Here is a 20,434-nt window from a genome sequence, read left to right as displayed (position 1 = left end):
GGGGGGGGGGGGGGGGGACTGAAAAATCTGAGGACTAGAGATCGGAGTCGGGAGGTTAAGGCAACCTAGAGAGGAGAAAGAGGCACACACAGGGCTGGGCCTGAGCCTGCCTCTCCAGTGGTCTCCCTCCGGAGAGAGGTTTCAGTGAAAGGTCTGGGAAACTCTAGGAGTTGGAGTCTGGAGTCAGCTTCAATCAACTTTTTCTTTTTTTCTTTCCCTGAGGCATTGGGGATTGAACCTAGAGGTGCTCTACCACTGAGCTTCATCCCCAGTCCTTTTTATTTTTTATTTTGAGACAGTATCTCACTAAGTTGCCCAGTTGGCCTTTAGCTTGTGATCCTCCTGCCTCAGCCTCCTCAGGAGCTGGGATTATTGGCCTGTGCTTCCACACTGACTGACTGCAGGACCTGGGACCTGCCGCTGCTGCCCTCGGTGACTCACCTCCGGGTGATGAAGCCATGGAACCAGGCTGGTGCTGTCCCTTGCTGCAGGAGCCAGTGAGCCTGGGTCTTCTGGAACCAAGCAAGGATCTCCGCCTGCAGGGACAGGCCATCTTCCCCGGGCACCTCTTCAGCCTTCTCAGTATTCCCTGGGACAGAAGCAGTCTCTGGGGTCCAGGGAGATGCCTGGAGAGAAGAGTTCAGGGAGGTGATTAGGGGGCTTCTCCCATCTGATTCCAAGCCACCACCTTGTTACCCTCACCTTCAGCTGCTCCTATTTTAGGGTAGAATTGACCAGAAAGTCCTTCCCAAGGTTACAGCTTAAATCGCTTCTTCAGCTCCAGCTGTTTGGTTTCCAGAGACCCTCCTCCCCCTTCCCCTGGGTCCTGCCTTTAATCCAGCCGTAGTGAGCTGTTAAATAGTGGGGAGAGAGGCAGCAGGCTCTTCCAGGTGAAAGGCAGGAAGTCACTCCAGAGGACACAGCAGGAAGGGCCCGGCTGGCTCCCAGGCAACTTCATGTCTGGGTGGTGAGAAGGGCTGAGGTGGGGGCGGGGATGCACTGAGCAGAGGAAGGCACAAGATGAGGTGTCTCTTCTGGGACTCTGTGCACGGTAACCTGGTGGCCTGCCTGTGGACCCAGCCTGAGCTTCCCAGGGGCAGAGGAGCAGCGAGGGGTGAGCAGGCAACTCAGCCAGGAAGGAGGGACTGCCCATCTCCTTGCCCCACTGGGGGCTCCCGCCCCGTTGGCAGCCCCCGATCATTCATCCCTGCCCACTCTCGTGGCAACCTTTGCCAGGCGCACATCCTCACCCTTGGGAGGTGGGAGCCGATGAGAGGGTTCTCTCCACCCCCCACATTCCCACTCACCGCAGCGTGGACAGCCAGCGTCCCCGAGCTGGGCGGGGGCTCCTCGGCCTTCAAGGCCTGCGGTCGGGGCTCCTGGAGCAAGCCCGAGCTCGGGCATCTCTTGCGGGTCAAGTCCATGGTCTGGAAAGTGCTGAAGGTTGGGGCAGGCGCTTCATAACTCCCTGTTGGCACAAAGAAGGCTGCTGGGTTCCTCAGAAAGGAGCTGCCTCTATCCCCTTCCGCCCAGGCTTAGAGTGACTCCAAGGCCTCTGGCCAGGGACCTGTGCAACAGGACAGCACCGTCATGACAAGAGAAATGCAAGAGGGACAGCAGCGGGGATTCCTCGGGTCGGGAATAAGCTGCCAAGGTGTCTCAGAGGAGCTGGTGCAGCCAGAGGGCAAGTGGGGTGCCAGGAAGGAGAGGCTGGGAATGAGGCCTGGGGGTCTCACGGAGAGGAGGGCTCCAGGCCAGGCCCCTCTCGGGACCAGGAGCCTCTGCCTGCCACCCCATCCTCCCAGTGTCTCCTTTCTCCTAAGAAGCCTCAGCCCACCGTGACACCTTTGTCCTCTGGGCTTGAGTAGACAGGGACCCCAGAGGGAGCAGGAGTGGCGGGCACTTGGCCAATCTGCCTGCCAGTTGTGGCTTGGTGTGGGCCCCTCACCCCGGAGGTGGGAGCTCAGACCCAGGGCAGCAGGAGTGGTGGGGGTCTTGGTGTCCCCTCCCACCCACATTCTGAAACTTCACACCTACCTGGGGGGCATATCTGGGCCAGGGGCATCTCCATGGGAGTAGGGCCCCAGAGCAGGGCGTGTGTCTGTGCTCTCAACAGGTATGCACACTCAGCAGCTCCCCTCTTACCCAGCCCCCAGGGACAGGAAGTGTCGCTTCACCCACAGACTTAGCCCCAGCAGAATCCCCACGTCATGGAAAGCCGAAAGATCATTGTCCCACCCCGGAAGCCAGGCAGTTGAAGGTGTTGTGGTGGTGAGTATTTATGTCATTCGGTGTTTAGGTGTTGGGAGGTCCTTCCTGCTATTTGACCTTCATCTATTCTGATTCTTTCTCTGCTCCTTTACCTCCAAATAAGATCTCTAAGGTGCTCAGAACTGCTTAGAGATTCACACTCAAGATTATGCTTTGAGGAGATATGAGAAGGGAGGGGATGGTGGCAACAGGAAGGATGTTAGTCAGACTTCTGGAGGAACTTTTTGAGGTCATATGAAATCTGTGAGACAAGGATTTAGGGAGAAGGGGGTCTGGCTTCCATCCTTGAGCAGATAATGGAGGTGAATCAGAGCAAAACCAGGCCATCTTGGAGGAAGGAAGGAGAATTCCTACAAGTAGGTCACTATTAATATCAACAATATTTGCAGTTGTCATCAATAATATCTGTGCTGAAGTTTCTGGGCTCAAGCCTTGGTTCAAGCCATCCTCCTGCCTCAGCCTCCAGAGCAGCTGGAACTACAATCATGTACCACCTGCCCACAGCGTTATCATTTTATTTCCCAAGGCCTGAAAGTGCAGCTCAGTAGCAGGTCAGTTAACCCTGGGTTCAATCCCCAGCACTGGAAAGGGAGAAAGGTAGAAAGATTTCCTTTCCTAAGCATGGATTCAAAATCTGAAGTGTAGCCCAGTGTGGTAGCGCATGTTTGTAATCCCAGTGGCTTAGGAGGTCGGGGCAGGAGGATCATAAGTTCTAGACCAGCCTGGGAAACTTAGTGAAAACTTGTCTCAAAATAAAACATAACAGATCTGGGTGTGGTGACACATGCCTGCAATCCCAGCAACTTGGGAGGCTGAAGTAGGAGTATTGAAAATTTAAGGCCAACCTCAGCAACTTAATGAGAACCTAAGCAACTTAATGAGACTCTATCTCAAAATAAAAAGTAAAAAGGTCTGGGATATAATAGAGCAGTGGTTAAGCACCCCTGGGGTTCAATCCCAGTATTAAAAATCAAATAAAATCAGGGCTGGGGTTGTGGCTCAGCGGTAGAGTGCTCGCCTAGCATGTGCCAAGCCCTGGGTTCGATCCTTAGCACCACATAAAAATAAATAAATAAAATAAGGATATTGTGTCCAACTGCAACTAGAAAAAATGTTAAAAAAATAGATAAAATAAAATCATAATAGTAATAAAAAGGGCTGGGGATATAGCTCAGTGCTAGGTACTGGATTCAATCCCCTGTACAAGATAATGATGATATTAGTGCTGATGTCTTAGACTTTCAATACCTCCTTCCAGAGCAGGACACCAATCCCATTTTTCACCCATTTGATTTTTAAAAAACATTTGTGTTTTAGTTATAGTTGAACACAATGTCTTTATTTTATTTATCTGTGTGGTGCTGAGTATCAAACCCAGGGCCTTGCACTTGTGAGGTGAGCTGTCTACCACTGAGCCACAACCCCAGTCCCTCTTCCATTTGATTTTTACAAACTGAGCAGGAGACAGGAAACATTATTCCCATCTCCCAGGAGTGCAAACTGAAGCTCAGAGAAATTAAACCTTGGCCAGGGTCTTTCAGTGTCTCAAAAGCTGGGACTAGAAACTACGCTTTCTCTAACTAACTCCACTATGATTTAGGCCAAAGGTTCACACACTGTTCTTGGGGTCAACAACCCAGAGAGGAAAAAGGACCTTGTCTCAAGACGTCAGGTCGGGGAGATGGACAGACACTTATTAAAAGGTGTGGCAAACTGAGCCAGTCGTGGTGGTGCATACCTGTAATCCCCGCACCCCTATAATCCTCCGCCTGGGAGGCTGAGGGAGGAGGATTGAGAGTTCAAACCCAGCCTTAGCCACTGAGCAAGGCCCTAAGCAACTCAGCTAGACGCTGTCTCTAAATAAAATATGAAAAGGGCTGGGGGTGTGGCTTGGTGGTTAAGTGTCTCTGGGTTCAATCCCTGATAACACCTCCCAAAAAGCTGTGGCAAATTAATGATGTGGGTTTATGCTAGAGGAGGCCACCTTCAGAGGCCCCTGATTTAGCCTGGGCTGTGTGTGCGTGCACATGCACATTACACACGTATGTAGGGGGTTGGGATGTCAGAAGAGGAAATGGAGCTGAGTGGTGGAGAATCAGTCCAGTTGAAGAGTGGGGACAGATGTTTCTGGAAGAGGAGCCAAGCTCAGAGTGATGAGAGTGAGAAAAGGGAAAGTACCCCAAATAGGCCAATGGGAAGGGTCTTGCCTGGCATGTTCAAGGCCCAGCACCACACACACACACACACACACACACACTGCTGCAGAACCTTGAGCTGCAAAGAGCAGTAGTTAGGTGTGTGACAGGCACTTTCACTTGGTAAAGATGATTTTTCTCAGAGGGCAAAGTGCAATCACACCTCAGAGTAGTCCACAGAAAGGAGAAAGGGGGCGGAGTTTATCTGCTCAGTTCCTTTCTGCTCTCCTCTCCCATTGGTCAAGGTTATCCCATAGGAACCGACCTCTGAGGCTGTGTCCTCCGCATTCCTAAGCATCCACTCAGGAAACCAGATCCCATCGCCCATGAAGTGGTGTTTGTATTAATCAGAAATGGAGGGGTGACTCAGAGATGGGCTCAACCCGTGGGCTGTGAAAACCATACCTTCTGAAGAATTCAACTTGGACTCCATTCAGATTTAGCTATAAAAAAAAAAGAAGTGGGGGCCAGACATGGTGTTGCACCCCTATAATCCCAGCAGCTCAGGACGCTGAGACAGGAGGATCTTGAGTTCAAAGCCTCAGCAAAATTGGGGCGCTAAGCAACTATGTAAGACCCTGTCTCTAAATAAAATACAAAATAGGGCTGTGGACGTGGCTCAGTGGTCGAGTACCCCTGAGTTCAATCCCTGGTACCCCCGCCCCCCCCCCAAAAAAGGAGTGAGACTCTAATAAAGGTGACAGTGATTTTGGAGCATCCCTTTTGGATATAATCAATTAAGAGATTCTAGCTGGGACTGAGGTTGTGGCTCAAGTGGTAGAGTGCTCGCCTAAGACTCATAAGGTATTTGGTTTGATCCTCAGCACCACATAAAAATAAAATGACGATATTGTGTCCACCTAAAACTAAAAAATAAATATATTTTTTTTAAAATAAAGAGATTCTAGCCGGGTGTGGTGGGGCACACCTGTAATCCCAGTTACTTGGGAGGCTGAGGCAAGAGAATTGCAAGTTTGAGGTCAGCCTAGGCGATTTACAAAGACCCTGTCTCAAAAATAAAAATCACCAAGGGTTGAAGATGTAGAGGATATAGCTCAGTGGTAGGGCTCCCCTGGGCTCAATCCCTGATACTGCAAAACAAAACAAACAAAAAAGATCCTAAGGGGAATATACGAATGTTGCATTCAACAAGGGCCTACCTTGAACCCTCTCATTCTATCCAGTTCCCATGCCACAGTATTAGGCTTAAATTTGTTCTGTACAAAGACATTACTAATTCTTTTTTTTTTTTTGGTATCAGGATAGCCCTTTTATATACTTTATTTAGAGACAAGTTCTCACTGAATTGCTTAGGGCTTCACCAAGTTGCTGAAGCTGGCTTTGAACTCGCGACCCTCCTGCCTCAGCTTCCCGAGTCATAGGATTACAGGCACGTGCCCCCACGCTCAGCTCTAATTCTTAATTTATCCCCCAAGAAGGGAGCTGTATTACCCAGTTAGTCACGGGTTTCCTTCAAGATGATGGATGGCCAAGTGTTTTTCTCAAAGACTAAGGCAAAAAGATTAGTGGGATAAAAGCCTAATCCTCATAGTTGTAACTGGGCCAGAAGCGCTAATTGATATTCATCTTTTCCTTTCTCCACCTACATTCTAGACACCCCCCACCTCCAGTTAGCACTTCATCTGGTCTGGAAGACAATCCAGGTAGGTTGATCCAGACCTTCATTTCCAAAAGGTATAGACCCTACATCTCCAATCCTTTTTTTTTTTTTAAAGACAGAGAGAATTTTTTAATATTTATTTTTTAGTTTTCGGTGGACACACATCTTTATTTTATTTTTATGTGGTGCTGAGGATCGAATCCAATGCCCTGCGCATGCCAGGCGAGTGCGCTACCGCTTGAGCCACATCCCCAGCCCTCCTTTTTTTGTTTGTTGTTTTGAGACAGGATCTCACCATGCCCTGCCCTGTTGATTGTTGTAGCTACCCATTACCAACCATCTCTAGACGTGACAGTACTGATAGATGCCCAGAGAGTCCCTGGGTACAAGATGTTTTCCTCCCAAGGTCCTGACCAATGACTGGTCATTTTCCATGGGACTATTGGAAAATAGTCCATGTATATCTTTATTCCAGATGGTCACTCCCTACAGCACACTATGCTCATAACTCTGATTCCTAGTGGGATTTCCCTTTATCACTGTCCTTCAGGGACACATTGACTGGGGCCGTACTGCTTCTGGTGTGAGGTACATCACTCAGGTGGTGAGTTCCCCACCCTGGGATAACCTAAGTGTTGACTGAAGAAGAAGCAGTAGTTTAGTTCAGGCAGGTGGCCTGAGCCGCCCTGCTCATGCAGTCGATGTCTGCATTCTGGACCAGCTCAACCCAGTCCAAAGGGCCATTTCCATCACATACTGGTTACTGCTTTTCAACTCCAACATATGACTCAAGTGGCTCTTACAGCACTTGGCTTAGGATGGGTAGCTTCCGTTGAATGGCTACTTGGTGCTCACTGGTCAGGCATTCAGTCCCTGTCAGGGCAAAACAGGAGCTGTTTTTGAGAGCGTGGTTCTTTGTTAGAGAGAACATGACTTTGTTCCAGAATCCTAGGGTATGACTGCAATTCTTAATTGAGGTTTGCCAACACAGCACCCGTGTCCACTGCAGATATTTCCAGTACCCATGGTCTGAGAGGCAGGGCAGTATGGATACTCCCTGGACCTGCTCTGGGAGCACTTGAACTGGCAACTTTCTGGTCACCCAAATACTGGTTGAAGATATTCTTTTTTTAAAAAAATACTTTTAGTTGTAGATGGACACATTTATTTTATTTAGTTTTTCCTTTTAATGTGGTGCTGGGGATCAAACCCAATGTCTCACACCTGCTAGGCAAGCTCTCTACCTCTGAGCCACAATCCCAGCTCTGAAACTATAGTCTTTTTTTTTTTTTTTTTTGGATACTGGAGATTGAACTCAGGGGCACTCGACCACTAAGCCACATTCCCAGCCCTATTTTGTGTTTTATTTGGAGACAGGGTCTCACTGAGTTGCGCCTGGCTTTTGCTGAGGCTGGCTTTGAACTCGTGATCCTCCTGCCTCAGTTTCTCGAGCTGCTAGGATTACAGGCATATGCCACTGACACAACATCTTTGTTTGTATGTGGTGCTGAGGATTGAACCCCGGGCCCCATGCATGCCAGGCAAGCGAGCTACCGCTTGAGCCACATCCCCAGCCCTGAAGCTATATTCTTTAACACACCTTACATTGTCTCCAGGATCAAAGAGGCCACATCAAGGCTTGCTTCTTTATGCTAGGAAATGCAAGGTGCAACATCTTGTCCTTTGTAGTAAGCTCCAAGCCAGGACTTTTGGAAAGAAGGTGGCAAAGGGAATCAGAGATGTGTGTTCAATATGCCAAGGATAGCACAGGCAGGAGCTCATGAGAACTTCCTTCACTTTGTGTCTCTACCCTGTTATGCTTTCAGGGAGAAAAATTGTTGAGTTTTTAAAATTTTTTATTTGTTCTTTTTAGTTATTCATGACAATAGAATGTATTCTGATATATTATATAGAGTATAACTTCCCATTCTTGGGGTTGTACACGATGGGGAGTTACACTGTGGTATATTCATATATGGACACAGAAAAGTGACATCCGACTCAATCGACTGTTTTTCCTATTCCCATCCCCCTCCCTTCCTTTCATTCCCCTCTGTTTAGTCCAATGAACTCTATCCACCACCGCTCCCTATTGTGGGTTAGCATCCACATGTCAGAGAGAACCTTTGTCCTTTGTTTTTTGGGGTGTTATTTCACTTAGCATGACAGTCTCCAGTTCCATCTGATAAGTTGTTATTTGTATTTTTACCCTCCTGATCTTTGAGTCCATACCATAACAATAGCCCACGATTGCCTTGTACAATCAGTTATTATTTGATAAATAGCTGTCAGGGCCTGGCTTTACCTTATTACCTGGCACTATTATAGAGGTGAGGAAACTGAGATCAAGGTCAAGAGACTTAGTGACAGTCACACAGTGAACCTGGAGCTTCCAGCGTGGGACTTCTGCATTATGGTAGATGGAGAGAGATCCTGGCCTCCTGTCCTGCGTGTTTGCCATTGGCAAGCTCTGTGCTATGAATGTACCCTTATGACAGGCCCACGACAGGACAGTTGTGCCATTGTTATTTTCATTATTGGGGATTGAAGTTGGGGGCACTTTACCACTTAGCTACATCCCCAATCCTTTTTGTTTGTTTGTTTTGAGATAGGATCTCACCAAGTTGTGGAGGCTGGACTTGAACTTGCCATCCTCATGCCTTAGCCACCTGAGTCTCTGAGATTATAGGTATGCATCACCACACATGGCTAGAGATGCCATTATTAATCTCCCAGCTTTCCAGACAGGGAATCTGAGACTTAGGGAGATTAAGCAACTTGCCCAAGGTTGCCCAGGCAGGAAGTAGAGGTTAGAGCCAGGTCATCTGGCTTCAGAACTTGGGATCTCAACCACCAGTCAATACAGCAGCCAAGGAGTTAGGAACACAACTCCCTAAAGATGGATGGGCACCAAGTAGCTGCTTTTCCATGGAATGATTTCATGTTAGAGACACCTGAGGAGGACGGAAACGGAGCAGGACTTTCAGACCTTTAACCATTACTAGAACAAAAGAACCCTGTGGGGAATTTCCCTGGAAAGACTAGTTTCAAGCTCTAAGAAACAAGAATCCTGGACAATTTCCTAACTATCAGCCCAAACTCTACCCATTCAGTAATGTATATTTTGCAGCAGTTTTAACCCAAACATGAACTCAATTGCAGAACTAGAGCTTGTGTGTGTGTGTGTGTGTGTGTGTGTAGCAGAAGGTGTTTTGCCAGCCTCATGAATGATCATAACACTCCATAAACTACTGAAAGGAGCAGTGATACTTTAGATTACCCATAATGCCTTTTCTCTGAAAGGCTCTAGGCAACTACAGAATCAGAGCCGTGCCTTGTGCTCTCTTGTGTCTGGTCACCGTGGATACTGCACCTACACCGCTCTGAGCATGCTAGGCTAGACATGCAAAAGTCAGCAAAAACTTAGCTTCCTATTTTTGTTTTTGAGTTTTCATCTGGGTGAAAAGAAAGACTCATTGCATATTAACTTTTCTTTTGTTTTTGGAGCTAGGGATTGAACCCAGGGCCTTGTGCATGTGAGGCAAGCCCTCTACCAACTGAGCTATGCCCCCAGCCCTGCATATTAACTTTTTAATGCCTCTTGCTTTTTTTTTTTTTTTTTGGCAATGTTGGGGATGGGTTCATCCTTTGATCCAATCAAATGTTTATCTCTAGCTTCATTAAGTATAAATGGTCTCTCTCTGTTGAGGTCTTGTTTCTGCTTTACTACATTCCAGAAAACTTGTAAGGAAAGAGGAAAGTCACAAAATAATTTATGGGCTGTTTAGTGCACTCATACATTTTAGTCCCTAGGGCTCCATTGTCTGGCTCATGAGTTGTCCACAGCCGCTCATTCCCTATTCCAAGGGACACTTTATCTGTTAGAAACTCAGTTCTCTCTCTTTATTCTTAAATTTTCATCTCAGTGTGATATAATGTAAAAGAGTGTGGACAGACCTGACTTTAAGTCCCCACTCTTTATTAGTTGTGTGAATTTTGGCAAGTTACTTCACTTCCTAAGGCCCAGTTTTCTCATCTGTTAAGTGTCACCAATATAATGAAGCCTACCTGACTGTTTGGTGTATTAAAGTGTATGTCACCAGGCATGGTGTCACACACCTAGAATCCCAGAGACTTGGGGGGCCAAGGCAGGAGGATCTCACGTTTGAGACCAGCCTCGGCAATTTAGCTCAAAAAAACAAAAGAAGGTAGAATAGATAGCTTGCCTATCGCCTACAAGGCCCTGGATTCAATCCCTAGAACTACAAACAATAAAAAATAAATAAATGATAAATAATAGCCTGGGGCAATGGCATACACCTGTAATCCCAGCAGCTCTGGGGGCTGAGGCAGAGAGGATTGAGAGTTCAAAGCCAGCCACAGGAACTTAGCAAGGCCCTAAGCAACTCAGTGAGACCCTGTCCCTAAATAAAATACAAAAAAAGAGCTGGGGATGTGGATCAGTGGTTAAGTACCCCTGAGTTCAATCCTTTATACAAAATACTAGGAAATAAATGAGGGGCTGGGATTGTGGCTCAGAGGTAGAGTGCTCACCTACCATGGGTGAGGCACTGGGTTTAATCCGTAGCACCACATAAAAATAAAATAATAAAATATATATTAAAAAAGAGCATTTGTCTTAAAAAAAAAAAGAAATAAATGAAGTGCAGCCATTTTATGTGGCAGCTGATCCTATAGATTGGGAAGCACCTCCCTCACATTTTGTTGACCCTAAAGGTGCGACAGCTGTTAGCCTCCTTGGGGGTGAGCCTAGAATTGCTGGGAATCTCTGAAAACTGTTTGCTTTTCTTTACTTCCACCTGTTTTTGGTCTCCCCAGCTGGAAAACACCATGGGGTTATAAAAACATATGGCCACTCCTGAATTTAAGAAAATGGATTCTGGCCCATGAGAAAACACTGAGGAAATCGGTCGTTGGAGTACCTGAGAGAGCCCTGCCGTACACCATCAGGAGCCCTGCAGGCTCTGTCCCCAGCCATCCTGAGCCACTCACTCTTACCCTTTGGGCAGGAGCTTGACCTTTTAGAAAGAAAACCTGTAGAGCTGGGATGTCGCTCAGCGTTGCACAGGTTTGGCTAGCATGTGAGAGGCCCGGGTACCGCAAAAAGAAGAAAAAAAGACTTCTTGTTTTTCACTCTATAAATAATGTATGTTGTTAAAAAACAAAGAGAAAATACAGGTAAGCAAAAAGAAGAGATAAATCATTCACAATCCCATCACCCAGGTATATATTCATAACTGTGGACACTGTTCTGAGTTTGAACCTGTCAATGTAAAAAATAATGGCATCACTTATAATATCTGCAGCCCCTTTTTCACTCTGCAGTTCATCCTGGCCCTCGCCTCAGGTCTCCGAATGGACTTTGGCAGCATCTTTTTAAATGATATCACAAATAGATAACGACGACAATAATTCGTACAGTGCGCCTTCGCTTACCAAGCACTTGGTATCCATTATCTCATTTCAGCCTTGGCCTTCCTGCATGGAGGTCTCCCCTTTAGAAACTTCTGCTTTCAAAAGAGGCCACTGTGCCCCTTCACAGCTGGGCCTCCCACCCTGTGGAAGTCTTTCCACGATCCCACCTCCATCCATCCTGCTTCAGCAGCAGTTGACGTCTGCTCAGCTGCCATTTGCAGAGCTGGAGGGTGGGAGGGCCCCTTCTCCAGCTCCACTTCCTGTGTTGACACAGCTGTCAACCCCTATCCCTTTTCTGTCTCCTTTTCTTGCAGACCCTTCTTTAGAGCCTCAGATTTTCTTGGGGATGCCCCCCCCCCCCCGTCTTCTCAGCCTGCTCCATCCTTCTCCCTGCATCTCTGCCTCCTCCCTCCTCCCATCCAGTCCTGTGCAAGGACACAGCCTGACACACCCTGAGGGGAGGGGAGTCCTGAGTGTGCCTCTGCTCCTTTGGGAGGGGACCCCCATCCCCAGAAATGACCACATAGAAAGTCACTCTTCTTGTTTCCAAGCCCAGGCAGTGCTGGGGGCCAGACCCACACAGGTTGAAGGGGCAGGGAGGTCAGAGGTCCTGGGTGTCCTCTTCCTGCCCCTCTGGGGGTCTCTCTTCCTCATCCACACTGCCTGCTTCCCCCTCTCTTCTCTCCATCATCCTGAGAACCACTTTGTGCTTGAAGAGCTGCGGAGGAAGGGAGGTGGGGAGCGAGCCAGGAAGGGATGCCAGGTGCCCCAGGTTAGCTTGTGCACCCCCTGGTCGTAAGACTTCCGTCTCCATCTTGATCCTGCCAGTGCCTCCCTCCTGCCCTATCCCTCGGGCTCCTCTTCCACTGAGTTGGGGAGAACAAACTCTTTAGATGCTCTGTGATCCCCAGGGTGCAGAGAAGGGCATGTGGAAGCAGGTGAGACTACCTATGCAGTCAGCAAAGCTCCTGGGCAGGGCTGGATCTTCTGGCAAATATCTCAGAGTTAGGGGACTCCAGATAAGCAGGCCCAGTGCTCACCCACCTCCTCATCAGAGACCCTGTGAAACTTGCTTCATGGACCTTTGGACCTTTCTTCTCCTCCTCCTCCTCCTCCTCCTACTCCTCCTCCAGGGATTGAACTCAGGGACACTCGACCACTGAGCCACATCCCCAGCCCTATTTTGTATTTATTTAGAGACAGGGTCTCACTGAGTTGCTTAGTGCTTTGTCGTTGCTGAGGCTGGCTTTGAACTCATGATCCTCCTGTCTTGGACTCCCAAGCTGCTGGGATTAGAGGTGTGTGCCACCGTGCCCAGCCAGGCCTCTCTTACTTTGTGTGAGTGGTACTGGGGATTGAACCTGGGCCTCATGCATTCTAGGCAAGTGCTTTACTATGGAGCTATATCCCCAACCCTTTTCATTTTTTGTTTTGAGACAGGGTCTCTTTAAGTTGTCCAGGTCTCTTTAAGTTGCCCAGGCTGGCCTTGAACTTGTGTTCTTCCCGCCTCAGCCTCCAGTGTAGCTGGGATTACAGGGGTGTGTCCCCTCACTTGCCTGGGCCCCCTTTTAATAGCAAGAACATCAGTGGGAAAAAGGGGAGGGTGGACTTAAAAAAACAGCAAGAACATCAGCACTCAGCCTTGTGGCCCCTTTGAAGAATTTTGCTTCTGCCAGGCATCAGATGTAGGTGAGGACATGACCTCTGCTCCCGTGAACCTGGGCTCACCAGGGACCCCCTGACCTGACTGCACTAGGGCTCTCCAGGCATCCTCGGTCTGAATCCATCCCCTGCCCACCCACCTGGATTCCTGATTTGGTGTATATTCAATGCCACTTCTTCTACCCTCTTCAGACAGGGACGATGTCACCCTACTGGTCACTCACTAGTGACCCAGAATGGCTCAATTTCATGGTGGATGACCTGGAAATGACTCAGTGTTCAGGCCCCTGACCCCTAAGGAGAAATAAGGGGTTGATGCGGTGCCGGCATCAGCCTATCAACCTTGCAGGGTTGGGGGGACCCTAAATGCCCCTCCATCCCAGGGGCAGGCAGTGTTGCCCTGGGGTTTTGCAGGAACTCCTGACTGAAAGGTGGAAGATCTTGGCTGTGGGTTGATGGTCGTTAGGGTCTGGATGTGAGGTGTCCCCCAAAAGCTCATGTGTGAGACGATGCAGAAAGTTCAGAGGACAAATGATTGGGTTATGAGAGCCTTCACCCAGTCAGTGAATTAATTCCCTGATGGAATTCATTGAGTGGTGGGGTGAGGCTGGAGGAGGTGAGGAATTGGGGGCGTGGCTTTGGGGTACACGTTTGTATCTGGCAAGTGGAGTCTTTCTCTCTGCTTCCTGATCATCATGAGAGCTGCTTCCCTCTGCCACACTCTTCCGCCATGTTGTTCTGTCATCTTGAGCCCTGAGAAATGGAGCTGGCTGTCTATGGTATAGATTGAGACCTCTGAACCTGTGAGCCCCCAAATAAATTTTTCCTCCAATAAAACTGTTCTTGTTGGGTCTTTTAATCACAGCAGCAAAAAAAAAAAAAAAAAAGCTACTAAAACAGTGGCCGTGTACTAAGATCCTTATTGTCCTTAGCTCCCAAGAGAAAGTTGGAGAAGAAGGCAAAACACTTGGAGGGGAGGAATGTCCACAGATGTTGACCTTAGGCCAAGGGGAAGGTTCACAGTTTCTTCAGGATTGCCCCTGACTGGGCATCTAAGGTCTGGTGCCTTGCCGCCCAAGACTCCCGGGACTTGGAGGGAGCACAGCGTTATTGGGGGGTAAGAGACCTCACCAAGAACAGACGTGGGCTGCTGCTCTCCTCTCCCTGGAACCCACTTTTTTCTTTTTTTTGGTCTTGGATATTGAACCCAGGGCTATGTCTGAGCTGCCACGGAGCTACGTCTCCCGGCCTTTTCATTTTGAGACAGGGTCTCGCTAAGTTGCTTAGAGCCTCGCTAAGTTGCTGAGGCTGGCTGTACTCCTGCCTCAGCCTCTCTTGCTGGGATGGCAGGCAGGCCCCATTGTGCTCAGCTCCTCGTATCCTGCTCTTCTTCCCACGCAGTGATATCCAGGAGCCACCTTGGCTGCAGCCATTTGCCTAGAGGCTAGAGGAAGAGGAGCTATGGACACCTCGCTGGGGCTTGCCCCTACTGAAGCCTGGCTCAGGGGTCAGCTGTCCTGATCTCGGACTTCCTCTGCCCCTCCCCCAGGTCCCTGGGCTTCTCTCCCCAAGCACCTGTCCTCCATCCTCCTACAAAGACACATCGGTTGTTCCTGAGATTGGAAGGGATGGGACATGGGATCTATAATCCCCAGTACCCTTCTGCCTGGGTGGTGGGGACCTGTCCCAGGGACACAGTGACAGTTCCAAGACATGGAACTCTCTATAACATTCTTTATGCTCCTCTGTCTCCACCCCCATCTTCTACCTTCTGTCTAGCTGCAGGGTATTTATTTATTTGTTTATTTATACATGGTGCTGAGAATTGACGCAGTCCCTCACACATGCCAAGGAAACCCCCTCCCTCAGAGCCACAACCCCAGCTCCTATTTATTTGAGTTCTGTCCCAGTTGGGCAGAGGGGCCAATAACTGGCTTCTGGCCTGGAGTGGTGGTGCCTGCCTGAAATCCCAGAGCCTCAGGAGGCTGAGACAGAAAGAGCACAAGTTCATGGCTGGCCTGGGCAACTTAGCCAGAACCTGTCTCAAGATTAAAAATAAAGTAAAATAAAAAGGGCTGGGATGTGGCTCAGGGATAGGGCACCCTTGGTTTGACTTTCAGTACTACACACAAGAGAGAGGGGTGCTCGGGACTTTCTCTCTCTCTCAGGTCATGCATTTACCCTTCTTCCTCTGTGGTAGGTGTCCGTCCCTCCTTCCCAGGTCAACCTGTATCTGTCTCCAGCTGTCACCGGGAGAGAAGGCATGTCTTCCCTCCACAAGCCTTCCTTGATTAGTAGGGAAGTTCCTCCTGAAGTCCAAACTTCAGCTCTCTTGCTACCTTTTAAACCTGCTCCTTTTCTGGGACACAGATGGCATCAGGGCCTGTCTTCTAGCTTCCCTATACCCTGCTACAAAAATCCTTCTGAGCCAGCTGCCATCTCTCATCTTCGGAGTAGAACCCAGGTAGGATTTTTATTTTAGTTTTTATTTATTTGTTTGTTTATTTATCTATCTATCTATCTATCTATTTATTTATTTATGGTGCTGCGGATTGAACCCAGGGTCTTGTGAATGTGAGGCTAGCACTCTACCAACTGAGCTATATCCCCAGCCCAGGATTTTTTCTTTTTTGTACTAGGGATTGAACCCAGGGGTGCTATACCAATAGCTACCAGTAGTTATACCAATGAGCTACATTTCCAGCCCTTTTTTTATTTTTTATTTTGAGACAGGGTCTTGTTAAGTTGCTCAGGCTGGCCTCAAACTTGCAATCTTCCTGCCTCAGCCTCCTGAGTTGCTGGGATTACACTGTGCTCAGCAGGCAGGGTATTTCTAAAACCCTCTTTTCTTTAAATTCCAATCCCTTCCTGAAGTTCCTCCAGCACATCCAGGTGACCAGCTGTTCCTGAGCATGCAATCCCAGCACTGGAGGTTGGGGACTTGGTGGGGGAGGGTTTGACTTCACTGCAGCTTCTGCAGTGTGTACAGGTTCAGTATGTCTGTGAGCTCCGTGTGAGTGTGTGGATGTTAGGTCCAGGGCTTTTGTGTGGAATCTCCTCTCTTCCATTCTCCTAAAAGTCTGGGGGAGACCAGCAACAGAAAAAAGAGATGGGGGCGTACAGCTCTTTCCTCCAATAGCTGCAGTTCTGTTGCCAACCATCAGGCGTCACTGTTGCTTCAGTCACCAATGCTGGGCAAGGGCAGAGGAGGGGTCTGTTCCCCGAGGTGGTCCTTGATGCCCACCCCGACTCTGTCAGGGTAAGAGCATAGCTGCTGACATAGAGATGGTCTCACCCTGCCTGACCGCTCTCTTGTTGCAGGACAAGGGGGGACACAAGCAAGGATGCTCAGTACTGGTGGCAGTGTGTGGCAGCTTGAGCACTGTGGTCCCAGAGACACAGATGCAGGAAACTAAAGAGTGAGGGACAGGGCATGAAGCTCAGTGGTAAAGAGGGTGCTTGGCACGTGTGAAGCCCTGCATTCAATCCCCAGCACTAAAAAAAAAAAAAAAAATTGTCCCAAACTGTGACCTGCCCCTCCCATTGCTTCACCAAGGTTTGCGGTCATTGTCCTGCACCTCTTCCCCTTCAGATGTCCTGGCATTGACATAAAAGCCTTGGACCCTGACTCCCCTGTGGTGCAGCTATAATGTCTTTCAAAGGCAAATCTATGCGTGGTCTTCCCACTTAAAGTCTGCCCTGGGATTTCCTGGGAGGAAATGCCTGCCCAGGGGCCAGACAGAGCAGGAGACGGCAAAGATGGGCCATGGGGGACACTGGGCTCTGCCGGGAGGGCAGATAGAAAGGTTCCCTGCTGGGTTCAACCACTTCTGGCCCGAGCAGAAGGTGATGGCAAGTTGTCCTGGGTCCTGCCACGGCAGCCGGGCTGCTCAGCGCCTCATGGAGTGGCATATTTATCCTGTCTTACTTACCACCCTCGGGTCACCACCTCAAGTCCCGCAGGAGGGGGAGAGGAAGTGCATCATAGAGATGGAGAGATTACTGCCGGGTCCTGGGTCCAAACAGACCTCAGCCTTTATTGTGCCTTCTCCAGTCTCCCATGAGAGGCAGGGGGTGGGGCGGGGAGGGAAGGAGACGCAGCTCTTTAAGCCTTAATGATCCAAGACTGAGGGGAAGACTGGACAAAGCAGGGAAAGTGCACCAAGGGAGGCCCCTGGGGAGCAAGAAGGAGGAGCACCAAGCTTGGGGGTCCCTGGTGGGGCCAGGCTGGGGGCTGGCTCACCAGGCCCAGGGGGGGGGGTTCTCGCCATGCCCCCCTGGTGTGTGGGGCCAAGGGAGGAGGTGATGCAGTTGAAGGACGGGCAGCAATCTGCACATCCATCCTGAGCGTCCCAAGCATGGATGGACAGGGTCCAGGCCTGGCTCTGATTGCTCCTGTTGATGAACCCAGATGTCCACAGGAGGTGCCGAGCCGAGGGTGGGCTCGTCCGACTCCGCTTCCAGGGCAGATGGGCCTTCTCCTCTCAGTGGGAGCAGGGCCTCTCCCTCTGCGGGGCGGTGGGATGCCTGTCCATGGTCTAATGATTCCTCCCGCCGAGGCCCTGCTTGCTTTCCCACGAACTCCGACTGCTGACACTCTTTCCTGCAGGAGTCTGTTCTGACTGCACCCGCGTCTTCCTGCTCCTGCTCTCTGTCCCACTCTTGGCCCTTCCCTGCCCTGAGCATGGCTGGGGGGGAGGTGAACATCTGGACATCTCAGGGGCACAAAGATTGGGTCCCTTCCTCTTTACCCACGAGAGGCCAGTCAGCTAGGGAACGGGGAGTCCCTTAATGCCCTGGACCCCCGTTTTGGGGGCTGCCCTCTGAGGCCTCTTTTGGAGTTAGTGGGGAGTCGGGCTCTGCGTCAGTGGGTAGCAAGGAGCCCAGGCCTCCCCGGCACTCTGGGCTGTAGTAGAAGGAGAGCAGGCGGAAGGAGGGCCTCAGCTCCTCCTGTATGCTGTCCAGGATGTGGGTGAAGGTCGGGCGCAGGCGTGGGTTCTGCTGCCAGCAACGGCTCATCAGCTCCTGCCTGGCAGGCGGGGGAAGCAGTGTTGAGGACCCTGGAGTCCCAGGCGCTCACTCCCAGCCTTCTGCATTGGGAGGGTCCCTCGGTGCAGCAGAGGGTCCAGGGGCGTTGTGTGTGGGAGAACCAGAGGTGGGCAGTGGCGTGGGGGTTGCCTAGTGAGAGTGCAGAACTGGCATCTCACAGCCGGCCAGGGGGTCAGTGGATACAGAAGCATCAGAGGTGGCAGGCCGGGGTCTTGCGGGGTGGGGTAGGCAGGGGTGACTCACAGCTGCAGGGGACAGCTCTGCAGCTCCTCCAGGACCCCGCCTTCCATGACAAATTTGAGCACTTGCTCATTGGACAGGCCCTGGTAGGGTTGTTCAGCCAGGGTCGCGATCTCCCAGAGCACCACACCAAAGGACCTGAGGACACACAGGTGGGCCTGACTGAGCCCAGCACCCTCAGGCTGCCCAGTGTACCCTCAGGCTGCCCAGATGACACCCCACATCCCCGGAACCCTCTGATCCCACCGAGCCCCACCAGACATCTGAGTGGGTGGTGAAGATTCCGTCTTTGAGGGACTCGGGGGCCATCCAGCGCACCGGCAGCAGCCCCTTCCCACCCTTGCGGTAATAGTCTGTCTCATACACGTCCCGAGTCATCCCGAAGTCTAGAAAAAGCGGGTGGAGGAGGTATGGAGGTCACACACCAGATCCTGCCCCAGGAATCCCTCTCCCAGCCCTCTCTGCCTCCACAGCCTCCGAGAGTCTTATGTGGGGGCTCAAAGGACCTCAGAGGTCATCCCACCCAAAGCCTCCAACCTTGGGCCAGGAGACTCATCTGGGGACTGACTTCACAAAGTTCTCAGAGGCTGTCGGGGTTGGAGCTGTGGCTATGGGGAGCTAGCAAGGGGGGTCTCTACTCCTCAGGAGGCCCTCACTGCCTGGCACCCTCTGTACCCCCAATCTTGACAGTGAAGTCCTGGGACACCATGCAGTTACGGGCTGCCAGGTCTCGGTGCACGAACTTGTTGGCGGCCAGGTAAGCCATGCCATCGGCGATCTCACCAGCCATCTGGATCATGTCCTCGAGTGCTGGCTGTGGGAGCCCAGGATTGTTCTAGGGCCAAGAGACAGGGCTGGTGAAGAGGAACTGGAGGCTTGTCCCCGACTGTGCCCAAGTCTTCTCAGGCTCCCCAGCCTCTGAAGGCTCAGGGTCTTCCTGGTTCCCACCTCTGCTTCAGGCCTCAAAGACCGAAGATGGCTCTTGAGGTCCCCTCGGGCCATTAGCTCCATGATGACCAGAGTTGGCTGGCCTTGAGACACAACTCCCAGGAGACGCACCTGGGATGGGCAGAGAGTTTGGTTTCATAAATACCCACCTCCTTTTGACCAACCTGGCCAAAACCTTGACCTGCTGTGACCACAGCCTGACCCAGACATCCACTCTGACCTTTATCCCAGCCATAACTCCAACCTTAATCGTGATCTAACAGCGATCCTAACCTGAACTCACAGCCCTCAGAACCTTGATCATATCTGAAAATTGTCACATCATGAACTTGGCCCAACTCTGACTTCCATTCCAATCATGACCCTAAAAATCCTCTGGACACCCCCAACCATGACATGTCTCAACTATAGCCATAACCCTAAGATCCTTCCTTCCTTCCTTCCTCCTCCTCCTCCTCCTCCCCCCTCCTCCTCCTCCTCCTCCTCCTCCTTCTTCTTCTTCTTCTTCTTTTTGTGTGTGTGTACATGTGGGATACTGGAGGTTGAACTCAGGGGCACTCAACCACTGAGCCACATCCCCAGCCCTATTTTGTATTTTATATAGAGGCAGGGTCTCACTGAGTTGCTTAGTGCCACACCGTTGCTAAAGCTGGCTTTGAATTTGTGATCCTCCTGCCTCAGCCTCCTGAGCTATTGGAATTACAGGTGTACACCACCTTGCCCAGCCTCTAACTTTTTATTTATTTATTTATTATTTTTTTATTCTTGGTTGTTCAAAACATTACATAGTTCTTGATATATCATATTTCACACTTTGATTCAAGTGGGTTATGAACTCCCATTTTTACCCCGTATACAAATTGCAGAATCACATCAGTTACACATCCATTGATTTACATATTGCCATACTAGTGTCTGTTGTATTCTGCTGCCTTTCCTATCCTCTACTATCCCCCCTCCCCTCCCCTACCCTCCCCTCTTCTCTCTCTACCCCCTCTACTGTCATTCATTT

At 50.2% G+C, this 20,434-nt stretch overlaps 2 protein-coding genes across 2 annotated transcripts in view; both read right to left on the bottom strand.

Moving 5' to 3' along the window:
- Window positions 1–2,194, bottom strand: part of Sh2d2a (SH2 domain containing 2A) — a 9,004-nt gene extending 6,810 nt beyond the window's left edge. The window contains 3 exon segments of the mRNA XM_015502643.2: window positions 442–626; window positions 1,308–1,468; window positions 2,038–2,194. Coding sequence (XP_015358129.1) covers window positions 442–626; window positions 1,308–1,468; window positions 2,038–2,071 — 380 coding nt within the window. The 5' untranslated portion in view covers window positions 2,072–2,194.
- Window positions 2,195–17,188: 14,994 nt separating this feature from the next.
- Insrr (insulin receptor related receptor) overlaps window positions 17,189–20,434 on the bottom strand; it is a 19,496-nt gene continuing 16,250 nt past the window's right edge. The window contains exons 18-22 of the mRNA XM_015502642.2: window positions 19,423–19,533; window positions 19,150–19,309; window positions 18,731–18,860; window positions 18,478–18,612; window positions 17,189–18,214 (exon numbers count right to left, since the gene is read on the bottom strand). Of these exons, the coding sequence (XP_015358128.1) occupies window positions 17,974–18,214; window positions 18,478–18,612; window positions 18,731–18,860; window positions 19,150–19,309; window positions 19,423–19,533 (777 nt within the window). The 3' untranslated portion in view covers window positions 17,189–17,973. The remainder of the gene's footprint in view (window positions 18,215–18,477; window positions 18,613–18,730; window positions 18,861–19,149; window positions 19,310–19,422; window positions 19,534–20,434) is intronic.

The sequence above is a fragment of the Marmota marmota genome, unplaced genomic scaffold (assembly GCF_001458135.2).
Source record: "Marmota marmota marmota unplaced genomic scaffold, marMar, whole genome shotgun sequence".
Classification (NCBI taxonomy): Eukaryota; Metazoa; Chordata; class Mammalia; order Rodentia; family Sciuridae; genus Marmota; species Marmota marmota.
This window is presented reverse-complemented; position numbering and strand designations above follow the sequence as displayed.